Source organism: Lepidochelys kempii, chromosome 9 (genome assembly GCF_965140285.1).
Source record: "Lepidochelys kempii isolate rLepKem1 chromosome 9, rLepKem1.hap1, whole genome shotgun sequence".
In the NCBI taxonomy this organism is placed as follows: domain Eukaryota; kingdom Metazoa; phylum Chordata; order Testudines; family Cheloniidae; genus Lepidochelys; species Lepidochelys kempii.
In genome coordinates, this window is record NC_136388.1 from 2126229 (window position 1) to 2142130 (window position 15902).

The following is a 15902-nucleotide window of genomic DNA, read 5'->3' on the forward strand; positions in this document are numbered from 1 at the left end:
ATCAGTAAAAAAAAAAAAACTAAAAGGAGGGGCCAGAAGGCAGGAGAGGTGAAGGGATTGTTCCACTTCCTGTGGGCCTGGCTCTGCAGCTGTCAAGCATTCTTGGCTGCCAGGACACGACTCCCTGCCACTCTGCATGGGGCCATGCTGAAAGTCAGGAGTGGGCTCTGTCTGGCAGGTAGAGCAGACTGGGGTGGTCACCGGGTTCCCTGCCCATCTCTGGGGGAGCGAGACCGGCAGGGAGCTGGTGATAGGGGAGCAAGTTAGGCAGGAAGCCCCTCTCAGCTGTCGGGTCCCAGCTCCCTGCCTCTCACGCCTCCTCTGCACAGCAGCAGCCACCAAACGGCCTTTACTCTCCTCTCTGCAGCTGGGCCGCGCCATTCCGTGGGGGCTTTGAGGGGGCAGAATGTGGGTTAAAACTGGTAAAACCCGAATCCTGACTTTATCAAAACCCGGGGATTTTTCAGGAAAACCTGATAAAAAACAGAACCAAAGGGTGTTATTTATACATTAAAACAGTAGCCATATTCAGCAACTGCATAACGCTCCATGTTCCTAGATCTCAAAGCACATTACAAAGGTGGGGTACCTTTATCATTGTTTTACAGATGGGGAAACAGCCACAAGGAGGTTTAGTAACTTTTCAACTGTGCATACGACATGAACATTTTGTGTTCAAAGCCTGAATTTTATTATTTTCCCTTCAATTACATCTGCATTCAATAAATACCCAGCTTTCGAGGAACACATGATGCTAAGTCTCAGATCAGCAATAAATTACAACCAAAAAGTGTACTGATATCATGCTGGAGAAAAGGTGCGTACTGACCACTGGATGTGACATTTTGCAACATTCACACTACACAGAGATTTCAAACAGTGATCTTGTCAAGTAAACGAAAAAGGGTTTTTGTACAGAGAGGGATTTCATAAAAGTACAGACTCATTCATGTGACAGACAATCTAGGGAATCTGCTTTCCTTCACAGTTGTGGAAACAACTTAAACTTCTGAAGTTACCCACAGTCTGTGCCAAAAGATCATATAAACCAATTTACCTTTTTTCTAAAATGCACTATTTTTCCCGTAATCAAGTGGTTTTAAGTAAAGAGAAGCCCCAATGCTCAATCTGTTCGATTATTTTGCCATGTTTAATTTTAAGCACCACTGCATGAAATCCTACGTTAGTTTTTTTTACACAGTGGTGCTTAAAGTTTTATTTTTGATTATCAAATGTTAGGGGTTTCCTGTTCCAGTTGCTCTCTGTGTCTGAGAATCAAAACGATAAATGTTCTTACATACTTATTCCTTCTCATTCTCAATTACTAGTAATTCAAATCGTTTGCCTCTTTCAGAGGGAAGAATACAAGGCTATGTCAATTTCCTAACCTACATTTTGGGGTAATTGCACAATGAACTGTTTTGAACCTGTCTAACATCCTCTTCCTGGGCAGTATTCAGCACCGTCTGTCAATTCTAGCTGGATTACTACACTTGTATTAAGAGTGTCTGGAGAAAAATAAAAAGGGGCTTTAAAAAGTCATCGGACATCTGTGAAATTGTATTTAGATCATTTTCTTAAATCTGTCTCATTGACAATTTTAACAGCAATAGAAGCTAAGTTGAGATATGTAAAAAAAGACGATGTTCATTTATGTGGGGCTTATATTACACAAAATGTATAACTGGCAGACGAGATAACAGAAGAAACAAGTAAAATCAAGTGAGCAAAATTCTATGTGACACCTCAAAGAATTGGTGAATATTTGTTTAATCCACCAAGCTCTTGTATGTCACTTGCAGACTGCGTTGGGGGCAATCTGACAGACTGAAGGAATGACAACCACTGAACATTTATACCTGTCTAAACTACACAAAGCAAGTGGCTATGAAGGGATCTTGTGTATTACACGACTTTAAAGCAATTTTGGCCTTAAAGTCCCCAGTAAAAAGAAAATATATATAAAAAAATCTGGTTTTGATTTTTTTTTTCTGAAATGTTTATTTGAGAGGGTCAAACCAAGTGAGTTACACTGTTAAATTATTTTACTGTATTAGCCACACACATAATTAGCTTACTTTCCAACAGGATATGGGAAAAGTTAACAGGAAACCCAGTTAGTGTCCAGGCAACCCCCAAAATGAAATGTGATTGGCTATGATTCAGCATATCATCATCTACTAGGAAAGCAGCCATAAAATGAGCAGCTGTTGACATCATTTCCTGAGCCAAACTTTTTAAGGAGTCAATGAATGACAGCCTGTACTTTTCAAAATACAGGAACTGGCAGAATTCCTTGGATAATGCTCAAGCGCAAGTGCTTAAGTAAAGTCTCTCTCTCTCAGATCTCCCTTCTCACCACAATGTATTTAAAGGTGTACCCTAGTGATTGAGGATGCTTCACATACCGTATACAGATACAAACAATATTAGTTAGAAGGGCATTCATTCATGTATGTACAAATGATAAATCTTTATTTCAAACTCCCAGGATTATTTGCAGGCAAGAAACTGACACTGGATAAAAGCAAGGTATGAATCTGCTCCAGTACAGCCACACTAGACCGCAGCCAAGAAATAAAAGCCTCTCCTTCCTCTCAGGAACAGAACTTAATTGGGCAACTTTGGCATTCCCTCCTCTCGTCATTTCAACACAACAAAAAATGGATTCTGCGGCCATGTTTGTCTTGCTTCAAAAATTCAAATGGGAGGTTTTGTTCAATACTTCTCAGTCCAATGGGAGAAATTACTTCCTTCACCCCCTTTGACATCGCAGGATGCTTCAAAAAGGTACGATAGGAAGAAGAATGGGACAGAACAGCCATTTCATTCAGTCTTCTTTGTGCAATGCATTTTGGTAAAGGCCCGCATTCTTATGGTAAAAGTGCAGCTGAAATATAAAAAGGCAATTAATGTAATTAAAAACAGGTGCAATTATACTATACAGTTCAGTCATGATGCCTTATATACTCTGAGAATTAACACAAGAATTAGGTGATGGACATGAATGAAATCTGAAAGTGACACTCAGATCTGAGTGCTGACAATAATAATTTTCCCGTGCACTATCTAGCACTTTTCATATAAGGATCTCAAAATCCTTTACAAAAACAGAGGTATCGTCACATTTTGATTACAATGAGCTATAACTGATCTCACATTTTAATGTTGATACAAACTGTGCACTCAAAGTGTATCTTAGAGCTGTTTCATGAGACCTGAATAACTAACCTAGAATTGTAGCTGCACCAGTCCCAGTATACGAGAGAGACCAGGTGGGTGAGGTCATATCTTTCATTAGACCAACTTCTATTCATGAGAGAGACAAGCTTTCAAGCCATACAGAGCTCTTCTTCAGGTCTAGGAAAGGAACTCACAGTGTCACAGCAAAAGCTCTCCGACTCCACCTACTACAAAGAACTCAAAGATGACCCCATACCACAGTTTACCCAGAAACTTAAGGATATCATCAAATCCTTCCTCAAACACCTCCAAGACAAACTCATTCCCCACATACCCACCCCTTCTACATACAAGGGCAGACCCATCATATCTGGCCATGGCACTCTTACTGGAGGAATACTGGGACTCATACAAACCAACCTCAAACCACTCACCACACAAAGGGCCAGCTTCCTCCAGGGTACAACCAACTTCCCTCACAAATGCCACAATATTAACAGGCTCCCTCAGAACACCATCCTAACCTCCATGGATGTCACTTCCCTACACATCGATATCCCTCACAATGATGGCACGACTGCCTGCCTCCAATATTGACAAGACAATGGACAAGCCTCACATATCCACTCCAAACACATCACCAAATTCATTCATTTCATCCTCATCCATAACAATTTTACATGCAAAACCAAATATTTTGTCCAAACCTTTGGGGTACTAGGATGGCTCCCAAAATGCCAACCTCTTCATGGGCCACCTTGAAGAATTTCTGGACAAATAAATGCACCATGACACCAAATGATATACCTGAGATATATCGATATTTTCATCTTCTGAACAGACAGCTTAAACTCCGTCAGAGATTTCCACCACAACTTCAGCTACCACCACACACCCATTAACCTTTCTCTGGAGCACTTCCACATGAGCATCAACTTCCTGGACACCACAGTCAGCTTCAACAATGGAACCCTAGAGACAACTATATACAAGAAACCCATGGATCAGCACACCTACCTTCATAGATCCAGTAACCACCTCAAACACACCAAGAAATAGGTTATCTACAGCCAAACACTCAGAGAACACGGAAGATGCTCAGAGGAGAAAGTCTGGGATATACTCTTAACACACTTAAAACTGTCTTCACCAAGCAAGGACATACCACAAGAGAAGTAGACTGTATCATGGAATGGGCCACCCAAATACCCCAAGAGAACCTGCTTCAATACAGAAATAAAACCTTCTCCAACCTCACACCCCTAGTTGTCACCTACCATATAAGGTGTCAACAACTACAACGGATACTCTATTATCTTGAACCTCCACTTCTGGCCTTCAAACAACCCCCCAACCTCTCCATGCTCATCATCAGAAGCAAGCTTCCCTCAGACCAGGACACACCAACTCAAAGTGACATCAAACCCTGCCAGAACAACAGATACAAGACCTGTAGTCATATCTCTACTGCTACAATGATCAACACCCCCCCCAACACAACTTTCAAGATTCATAGATCCTACACATGCCTATCAACACGTGGTGTACCTCATCCAGTGCACTCAATGTCCCAACAACAAGGATGTGGGTGAAACCAGACAATCACTATGCCCTCGAATGAACTCAAACAGGAATATGATAAAAGACAAAAACACCCTATCACCCATGGGTGAACACTTTTCACATCCGATGAAGTGAGCTGTAGCTCACGAAAGCTCATGCTCAAATAAATTGGTTAGTCTCTAAGGTGCCACAAGTACTCCTTTACTTTTCACAAAGTGATCACTCTATATCTGACCTCTCAGTCCTCATTCTCAAAGGAAACCTGCACAACACTTTGAAATGACAAGCCCAGAGGCTTAAATTAATTACTCTGCTAGACGCCAAAAATCATGGGCTGAACAGAGATACTGGATTTATGGCTTATTACAGCAATCTGTAACCCTCTAACCCTCTCTTTTTGTCCTATGACTACAGAGGTGTTTACAGGCCACTCTACCTTGAATGGTCCGTTACAATACGTGTTAACTCCTTATGCTAAACAATCTGTTCCACCTTGCATTTTGCTGTGACATTCAGAGTATGTTTCCCAGACCTGAAGAGGAGCTCTGTGTGGCTCGAAAGCTTGTCGCTCTCACCAACAGAAGTTGGTTCAGTAAAAGACATATTACCTCACCCGCCTTGTCTCTTTAACCTAAAAGCACTTATACTATATTTCACATTCTTTTGCTGTTATAAAGACTAGAATCATAGCACTGAAAATTGAAATAAAAAAGGAAAGAAGCAAGGGAAAGCTGTAAAATGAAATGGATTTTCAGGAAACAATTCCTTCAGCATTGTGTGTGATGGGTTGTTCTGCGTGCAGAGAACAGTAAGAACATTGTACCTGCTTGAACAATCTACTTCTCCTGATGGAGGGCTTCAATGAAGGCTTCAAGTTTTTCCTGGATTTCCCGAACTTTTTCTAGAAAGATTAAAAAGATTGCCATTCAAATTTCTTGCTATTTTATTGAGGATAGATACAAAAAACCTCAACTATAAAGCAGAACAAAATCCAATTCTGTAAGCAATCATTATCCTAAATGTTTGATGCACTGAATGCCTTTGTGAACAGTGTCTGCATCAGACAAAAATACATACACTATCTTTTCAGGCTGTTTTTTTCTTTAAAGAACTTTTCCAAGTATATACCTTTTTCCATAAATGCTAATTTAATAATTCCAAAATGCAGCAAAGCAATCTGATACTGAAATAGCTATGTTTTGAAAAGCTCAGATTTCCACTGGCTCACACATGTCAAGTCAACTGTGCACCTGTTGTTATACAGTGGGAGTTGTTATCCATTAAGTAAAGTGCACTAATCCCTCTCTCTTTTAGCCCAATATCATTATTCTCCACATTAGTAGCACAAACACTATTAATCATTCAAGAAACAGTTAAAAGCTAGTGACCTAACAGGTAGAATTTCAAGCAATCAGACCTCAACGTGCAATAGACCTGGTACAAAAGACACAGTGCTTGGAGTGAAGAATCCTATCTGAGTTGAATATTCAATTACATATCTACGCTTGGTCCCCTGCATCTCAGCACTGATCAAAACGATGCAGTCAGAATTATATTCTGCAAAACCTCTAAATCTGGAATCATTTTCCCCATCAGCAAAACCACTAGCAGGACAAAACTACATGCAGTCACTGAAAACAAAATGTCAGTAGGAAATTTTAAAAAACCCAAACCCTTGATTTTTTTTTTTTTTTTACCATCACTGTGTCCCTCTCTCCCCCTCAAGATCTTGTACAACACCCTTCACTGTAGTGTCTACATGTTATATGTAAACTGCAGTGACCTACAGAACAGACTTTAAAACTTAATGGGATTGAAAAGCCTCCATGCTTTTCTCCCCCTGCTTGAAGTTCCTTCTTGTAAACCAGTGGTTCTCAAACTTTTGCACTGGTGACCCTTTCACACAGCAAGCCTCTGACTGCAACCCCCCCACATAAATTAAAAAACACTTTTTTTATATTTAACGTTATAATAAATACTGGAGGCAAAGCGGGGTTTGGGGTAGAGGCTGACAGCTCCAACTCCCTGAGGGGTCACAACCCGCAGTTTGAGAACCCTCTGTTGTAAACCTACGTAGAGCCAGTTACTCCTTTTTAAGTGTGTGAAGGAAAGGGAAGAAGTGGATCATTGCACTTAGAATAATCCGGAAATCAAGCGTTCAGCAAAAGTATGCAAATGTTCAAATCTAGTTTTAACAAACTAAGAATATCATCTGGGATAAAGCCCCAAATTCCCTTTGTGAGGTTACAAGGGATGCTTCTGGTTATCTTCTTCCATTAGTAGTTTTCTTCATTTTCCCAGCTACTTATTACATTTTAAAAAACCAAAGTACATGACTGAACAGGGTACGTGTGCAGCTGGGAGCAAGCACCAAGTGTGATCACCCGAGGGAGTGTTTGTAGGAGGTAGCTAGGAAAAATAATCGTTTCATCTAGCAATGAAATGACCTAATCCTCATACTTTACACCAAAGTGTGTTTCAGAAACAAAAACAAATTAATCATTGTAGGATAAAAAGGACATTTCAGCGGACCAGATTTTTTAAGAGTGATGTAAAATATACTCCAATAATAAAGAAAAATTCTGCAACTGAAACAAAGCTGTTAACATTATTTGGCTAGCATTTGAAATAGATACAGTAAAACAAGGCAGTCAGCTTTATTTCATGTTAACAGCCTGGCCTGGTAAGCTCTTGCTTCGGTCTCTCTATGACCTCAACCTCAAGTTGGCTGGATCACCCCCTTGAAGACCAGACGTAGTTTAGTCTCCTAACCAACTTTGTCATGGGGCATTCTAATGAGCAAAGAAAGGATCTGTACACCAGAGTGAACTTAGTGATAGTGTGTGCTGACCTGTGTTCCTGACTACCCTACACTGGGCTAAAACTACCAAAAGGCATTTCATTAAAGACTTCAGGCGATCTTAGTCTATACTCGTCCTATACACAGTGATGAACATGGGTGTCTGAATGTTTACCAGAGCTAAAAATTAAAATAATGAGATGTATGGTTTTCAAGTGCAGCTTTCTCTCCAATCCCCTCCGCCCCCTGCCTGGGAAATGACATGTATGTTTGTTTTGTTAATCTGAGTGCATTCATATGCATCCCTCAGAAGTAGTGCTATTCAGGGCAACCAAAGTCTTGGAGCTTGAGACAGCCTTTTAGCTATCCTGGGTCCAGATAATTTCTAGTCTTGCAGATACGGACAGAGGGTAAGTTCCTGGTCCCATTAAAGTCAATAGCACAAGTCCCATTGACTCCAGTAGGATCAGGATTGTATCCCAAAGACTTAAAATATGACTGGAGATGAGCCCTCAGTAAAGCCATGTTGCTAGAGACAACATGCTACTGCTGGATTCAAAACTGCTTAAAGATTGTTTTTTTGTTTCTGCGGGCGGGGGGGCGCGGCGCACAACCCAGATCTCTTTCAAAGGCTAATTTTGTATTATATTTGACAAACACATCACAATTATTTTTGTAATTATGATGTATACTTCTTGCTTTGGGGAGTAATGTAATTCTGAACTACTTATTTTTAGTTTGGGTTGCTTTATTCAGTCCAACATTCTTTCCTCAAATATGATTTTTATATTTATCAAGCTATTAGTCTCACTGAAAGCAGACAGATTTAACAACATTAAATGCAAATATTTTTCCTGTTCAACCCTTGGTTAGTGAAATAGTCCAGTGCTGGAAATTCACAACATCAACAAAATCCATAATTTATGAGTTCACCCTTAAAAAAAAAAAGTGTGTGTGTGGGGGGGGTTCGGTTTGTGCCAACAAGATCTACTTTAATTTTTCGATCAAGGCATGTTAAAGTACCAGGATAGCCAATGTTTATTCCACCAGAATGCAGTTCGGCAGTTGTGGTTGTTTAGAGAACAGACATACTAAAGTTGCCTCCATAGTTATCATAAGCACTTTATCAGTTTTTACACCTGGATAGAATTGAAGTGACTCCTTAACTGTAATAATTATGAGGTCTTTAAGTAACTTAACTCTTTGAAAAAAAAAATTCTTAAATAGAACAGTTAAAAAGTCTGTCAAGAAGTTATAATATATTCATACTAAGCTTTGTATTCGCGGTAGGAATACAGCTTATTGCACTGAAACAGATACTAATCAACAGGTAAAATATATTTTTTTTCTAAAACCCATAATGCAACACACAGTAATCGTGCCCTGCTATTTAGTTTGCTTTTCATTTAGCATAACGGCAGAAAGCGTATTGATACAACTGTGGTTAGTACAATGATAATTTGAAATTCTTGGAGATACTTATTTTGATGAGCAACAGAGTGCAGTGACTGAATACTTCACGGTAAGTATGTCAGTACCTCCTATCATTTACATTCAAACAATGGGACGATAACTAAAATTGACCCAAACAGAAACAATAGATATTAACTGCCTCAACGTTTGGGGATGTTTGCTTCTGGATCCAACACACTTTGCTGTGAGATAGATTAACACTTGCCTCTTCTCCCAACACACACACACACACACACACACTTCCCAGGGGTTCTGCTCCAAATCTGTGTCCAAGCTTCTTGGCTTGAGCCCATCTTCAATTAAACAGCCCAATTGCAATACATTTTATATTGCAAATGAATACTTCCTCAAAATCCAATAGGTTTTTGGATTTCAAACCAGGACACTTCTTCACATGAGTCCACATTAAGGAGATGGCTATGACATATTGAGGGTATTTATGTTGCAATATTGTATTATTCTAAAAAATAACCCGCAGACTACGAGATAAACTTTTAACCTGCTAACAAGTACGCACTTCTCTAACATACTGAACTTTCTCCAGAGTTACTATCCAATGCTCCAATATCACATCAGGCTTCCAAGTGCTACAGTTCTGTTATAATTTACTTCTGAAGTTTATATTTAGATGTTTCTCATAACTCTGATAGTGTTAATACAGATGTGGAGTTATGAATGCATGATTCTTACACCACCTGTTAAACAGTGATCAAAACTTAAGTGAAACCAGCGTAGGAAAACTATAACAAACCCCTTGTTTCTAGCTTTGGAACAATGAAACACACAGGCCTACAGGCAATGAATACCCATTCTACTTTCCATTTACCCAATGTTTACCTAAAGGATGAGCTGTTCCATACATCAATTCATTATGTCTCCTGATTTGGTCATGAATATTCCCATAATCTTTTCCCAATATCCCATAAACCTCCACTGACACAGAATGAAGAAATTCTTTATTCAGGCGGCTTGAGAGACCCATTCATGCTTGTTCCCTTTTTATCTCCACATGAAATGATACCGCTGCCCACTCATTTTCTTTTCATTAATCCTCTGATACTGACTCTAAAAGGCTCAAAACCAGACTAATTGATCCGTAATTAGGATTTGAATACACAGTGAATACAGAAAGACACAGCCAAGGATAAGGTTTACTTTTGCTGTTAACATCAATTTAGGAAGGAGAACCCCCCCCCCCAAATATTCAGTCTCATAAAGACAGACTGTCTACTTACTGGTCCCAACTTTATAGCTACATTATTAACGTGCCTCACCAGTAAAAGCATTGCATAGAGTGCAATAGCAGTGCTGTTAAAATTGAAGCCAGTTACCTTCCAAGCAAAGATGATGAGGTAGGGGTGAATAACTTAAAGCAATAAATCTGAAAGAAACTTTTCATATAATGCTGTAAGAGTAAGAAAAATAATCAGCTTTATAATCAAATGACTTTTTTTAAAAGAAAAGGAGGACTTGTGGCACCTTAGAGACTAACCAATTTATTGCTCTAAAAAGTCCTCCTTTTCTTTTTGCGAATACAGACTAACACGGCTGCTACTCTGAAACCTGTCATTTTTTAAAAGAGGAATTTAGCTTTCCAGTGTAAGACATTTCTGTCATGACTGAAAACAAATAGTGGAAAAGTTTCCTCAGAAGCTAGAAATTTTCCACAGAGGTATCCCTGTAGACAAAGTTGTCCTGTTCACTAATTCTTCTCTTTGATGATATAAATCTATATTTTTGTTTAGTTTTTCAAAATACATACATTTGACTAAATATAGGATCACTTTTGCCTTAATTTAACATTAAAATCAACCTAGCAATACATCACTGGCAATGACATTGCCTTCTCAGAATAATAGGTGCTTAGATGCTGTGTGCCACAAACTCCTAGATGGAGAAATGCAACTTGAAGACAGATCTACGAATTATATCCAAAAAACACACGCATGCACAGGATATTACACACACACAGTTCCTCCTCTGCCTTGGTGGGTCCTGCGCTTTTTTGGTGGATTTGCTCACCCCAGAGGTTCACGGCAGCTCTCAGTTTGGCCGCTTTTGCTAGAGGCTCAAATCTGCTGTTCACTCAGCTAACCTCATCACTGGCCAGCAAGGGGGAAATGGAGAACAATCCCCGCAGTCTCTGTGTCCCACCTAGTGGGTCGGGGACAGGCCAGATCCCTTTCCAAATTAGACCTTCCCTTCTGGTGTTGCTCACAGAGCAGGTCAACTTCTGTGTCCGATCAGGAGTTGGGGAGATGGGGGCAACGCAGGCCCACCCTCTACACTGGGTTCCAGCCCAGGGTCCTGTGGATAGCAGCTGTCTACAATGTCCCCTGTATCAGCTGTGTGACAGCTACAACGCCCTGGGCTACTTCCCCCATGGCCTTCCCCCAGCACCTTTTTTATCCTCACTGCAGGATCTTCCTCCTGAAGCCTGATCACGCTTGTACTCCTCAGTCCTCCAGCAGCACGCCTTCTCACTCCCTGCTCCTTGTGCGCCCCCTCACTAACTGATGGGAGGTCCTTTTTAAACCAGGTGTCCTGATTAGCCTGCCTGCCATAATTGATTCTAGTAAGTTCTTAATTGGCTCCAGCTGTCTTAATTAGCTTGCCTGTCTTAATTGGTTCTAGCAGGTTTCTGATTGCTCTAGGGCAACCCCTGCTCTGGTCACTCAGGGAACAGAAAACTATTAATTCAGTGGCCAGTATATTTGCCTTCGACCAGACTACTGTACCCCACTGGCTTGGGTCTGTCACAATACACACACACACATTATATCTTACACACACACGTATGAATGTATGTATATCAAGTAGTGCAGCAGCAAGAGGAGTTGCAGGTAACCTTTCCCCTTCAACTAACTCAAAGGATCAGTTTAAATCTTTTACTACTAGACTATCCATACGGCAGCAGTAGCATGAGTTTCTGAAGAAGGTTGTCATCCTGGCCTTGGAATAATATTTAGGACTCAAGAAACCTCCTAGAGCTTGTCTGCTTGGGGAAGTTATACTGTTCTCTGATAAAGTGTGAATTTAAACTGCTTTAGTTACAGCACTTTAGCTCCTCATGTGGACATTAAATACAACAGTGTCATAAGAACATAACATAAGAACAGCCAGGCTGGGTTAGACCAAAGGTCCATCCAGCCCAGTATCCCATCTTCCAAGAGTGGCTAATGCCAGGTGCCCCAGAGGGAATGAACAGAACAGGTAATCAAGTGATCCATCCCGTCACCCATTCTCAGCTCCTGGCTGGGAGCATGCGTGCGTGTCACTTTCACACACAGAGTCATTTTTTCTCATTTTCCAAAGCTTAGTTGCTCTGGAAGGGGTTTAAGCAAAACTGAAAAAGCCACTCTTATTCCAGAATAAGACAGTGTCCACACAACGAGTTAAAGTGACATAATTATACTGCTGTAACTCTACTAGTAAAACTCTCCTGTGTAGACAAGCCCTTACTCTTTATTGTATGCCTCTGCTCCCTGATTCTGAGATGAATATGAAGGGAAAAAACCCTCAAAAACTATTTTTCTTTTAATCTACAGATGGACAGTTACATTGTAGGAAAGGGGCCAGAGCTGTCTGTACTTAGTGAACTAAATCATAATACTTAGGACTTTACAAACATTAAGAAGGAATCTACACAAACATCTCTGTCTTGTAGGAAGCAGTTAGTATTCCCATTTTGCAGATAGGAAAACTCAGGTAGAGAGGTAAAATCATCTGCTCAGAAATCAATCACACATTTAGATCCCTGTTTAGGTAAGCATTTAAGTACATTTAAGTGCTTTCCTACGTAAAAGACTTTTCTCATTCAGGGCCTTAGAGGAACGAGCACAAGGCTGGCAGAAAACCTTTTGAGTTCTAATGTCTTCTCTGCAACTAAGATATGCTGCCTCCCAGTCTTACAAGTTAGACAATGGGAGATGGTCATTAGTCCATTCCTTGCCTATACAGGATTGCTCCCAGCTCGATGATCTCTGGTTCTTTGTTCGGGCTACTTTTAAACAACCCAAGAAACCGGGGCATCGAACACGCTATAGGAATCTATTCTGCAGACCAACACATCTCTCGGCCAAAAGTTTCTCCTGCCCTGCAGCCTGAAACTTTTGCTCAGTATCAAACCATCACCTACAAAAAAAGTTTATTCTTTAAAAAGAAGAGGAAATATTTGCACAGCCATGACATATGCATGCTTTAACTGAGTGATCACAAAAGGCAGGCCTCTGACCCTTGCGCTTCCTTGCCCTCCTCCCTCCTGTTTTTGGTGTATGTTGCATCCTCACGTGTCCGTCAGTCTATCATTCAGGGTTTGAGTCTACAGTCTGATTGGCACGGAGCCCCACCGAAGTCAATGGCGCCCATTTATAGACATCGAATTGCAGGATCGGGGTCTGAGATTATAAACTCCTTGACGACAGGGTCCTATCTTCTATTATAAACTTCGACCAAGCACCTAGTAGAATGGGGGCACTATAAAACAACACTTATAACCCCTATAAGTTCTGGCTTCTTGTACTTTGTTAAATAATTCTTCTCCTTTTTGAGTGTTTACAGCCTTCTGATATTCGTAGGTTTTGATCTGTCCTTCCTTTTATCTGGCACTTATATTTTAGTTCTTTTAAATCTTTCCCCTAAGTCAATTTTCTCCATTCTGTTCCCTGAATTCCTTCTACACAAGAAGTTAGTTTGCTACAACTCCTTTAAGAAAATCTCTGATTTGCTGTTATGAACACATCATCTTTCCTTCAGTAAGCAGAAAATCCAGTCTATAGTCAGACTGATTAGCACGCCCAGCATCAAACTAACTAGCACATTATCCCAGTTACATATACAAAACCACACTGAGCAAATATAAAGGGGGCTAAGTGAAACAATCTCTTCTTGGTTCAGCCCTTTGTGCCACGTTCTTCCATATTCTATAGGACCATAGAAAACTCCAGTTCTTGCTAAAACAATGTGGGGGAAGTGTTCTAAAGATTGTCCAAAAAAAGTCAACTCCCAAAACAACCCCTACACCCACAAGTTACAAAACTTGCATCAACATGCCTTCTCCCACCTCACAAATCTCGAAAGGCTAAGAAGAGCTACTATAATTTACTGATCACTGCAGGGTCATGTCCTGCTGAATGTTAAAAAATTCTTTGACATTGGCTCATCACATTTTTTTTGCCAGTTTCCTCTTGCTCACATACCATATTTTGCTCTGGATGTGTCCGACGGGAAAGCTAAAACTAAGAAAAAAGGAAAAACCACCCAGGCAGCCCTTAAAGAGACAGAACATCATTTATCACCTGCAAAGACAGATTTATAAGAAGAGGGCCCCCTCTGTTCCTTTAAGACTGGAAAACAGATGGGAAGTGAATGGACAGTCAGAGGGTCAAGAAAACACATGGGAGGTGCTACTTGTCTGCTGTATGTATGTTCCCAGCATAAGAAAGAGGTCAAGATTGTAACTGCATGGCTGGGTGCTGGAAAGGCCCTTTCTTCAAGCTGTTACAAAGACAAACGCTGTTCCTCATCCTGCTGTCAAACTGTTATAAATATTGGTTTGTCAAAAGCCCTTCAGTGGCTGAAGTTTTTTAAAAAAGGCAGAACAGCAGGATGAATCATGTGAATGATTCTTAAACAATTAGCTCATTAGTGTAATAAAAGCACTGCAGTACTGGAGAAGTTTAAATGGAATTTATAATAGTTCATATAGTAAATCCATGAATCATTAAAAATATACAGACTTAAAATGCAAGCTTGCAGAAAAGCTAGTGTACCACTTCGTTACTGGTAGCCAACATAGAATGAACAAAGCTGCTAACCAAGGTAACACCATAGTAAAACTAACATTTACGGTTATCAAATATGTTCCTTAAATCTACTGTACCATGCAATAGATGTGAATATATGGCAAGATTAAATAAATACTTTCTGTAAATTTTGAACTTCAAAGTATATTTATTGGGATTGGATAATCATGACACAAAAGCGTTAATCACATCTGTGTATAAGACTTGCTTTACAGAGCTAGGAAGATAAAAACAGCACTGTGATGTTTTACTAGCTGGAGCCCAGAGCTACTGGCAAAACTTAAGCACGTTTGCACTAAATCACTTTTCCAGCCCTTGAAAACAGGCAGTTCATTTTGGGTGCTGCTAGAATCCTGGTATTCTTGGTGGTATGGGGAGTGGTGCGAGGAGGTATTCTGCATGGCTGATAGCACAAGTGAGATGCTATTAGAACAATGGATATTGATCTTACTTTCAATGGTTAGCATCTTCTTAGAACCCTAAAACAAAACCAAAATATTTAGCACACCCATTTTATATATCTCCAAATATAGCCAGATCTCCAGGAGTTGGTTTAACACATCCTTGTTTTATGGACATGAGCTCTTCTATGACCTCCTGATAGTGAACTGACCAAGTACTTTGTTCAACTAGACCACAACAGGAAACATCAGGGGAGCCTGCTTCCCCACCACAGAGAGAGAATCTGTTGGTCTTTCTCTCTTTTCCTTCCTGTTTCAGGGGAGGATTCAGGCAAAGGAAATTTAGAAACCCCAGCGTGTATGGTTAACATGCTATAAGCCAGAACCATGACACCAGGTCAAACACTGCAAGGAACTGATGCTAGGAACAGAGTCTGGATAGAAGATGTTAATAATCATTGCTCAAATCAATCTAGCTACCAGCGCTAACGATACTTTATCCTCAAATCATATTGGAGCAAAGTTATCAACCGCGACTTAAGAGCCCCACCTTTACTTCATGCTAGGGGATGGAGCAAAACCAGCAGTCAGAAAGCCAGCTTGTCTGAAGAGATTAAAGATACTTTCACAAGTACTTAGCATTGCCATTTTATTTTAACGTTGCTAAAAATGCTCTTA

The 15902-nt window shown here is 40.2% G+C and overlaps 1 protein-coding gene across 7 annotated transcripts in view; it reads right to left on the reverse strand.

Annotated features, from left to right (window-relative positions):
• Window positions 1-667: 667 nt before the first annotated feature.
• OPA1 (OPA1 mitochondrial dynamin like GTPase) overlaps window positions 668-15902 on the reverse strand; it is an 85439-nt gene continuing 70204 nt past the window's right edge. For all 7 annotated transcript variants that reach the window (XM_073359010.2, XM_073359012.2, XM_073359008.2 and 4 more), the window contains 2 exons: window positions 5570-5647; window positions 668-2890 (listed from right to left, as the gene is read on the reverse strand). In XM_073359010.2, coding sequence (XP_073215111.2) covers window positions 5583-5647 — 65 coding nt within the window. In that variant the 3' untranslated portion in view covers window positions 668-2890; window positions 5570-5582. The remainder of the gene's footprint in view (window positions 2891-5569; window positions 5648-15902) is intronic.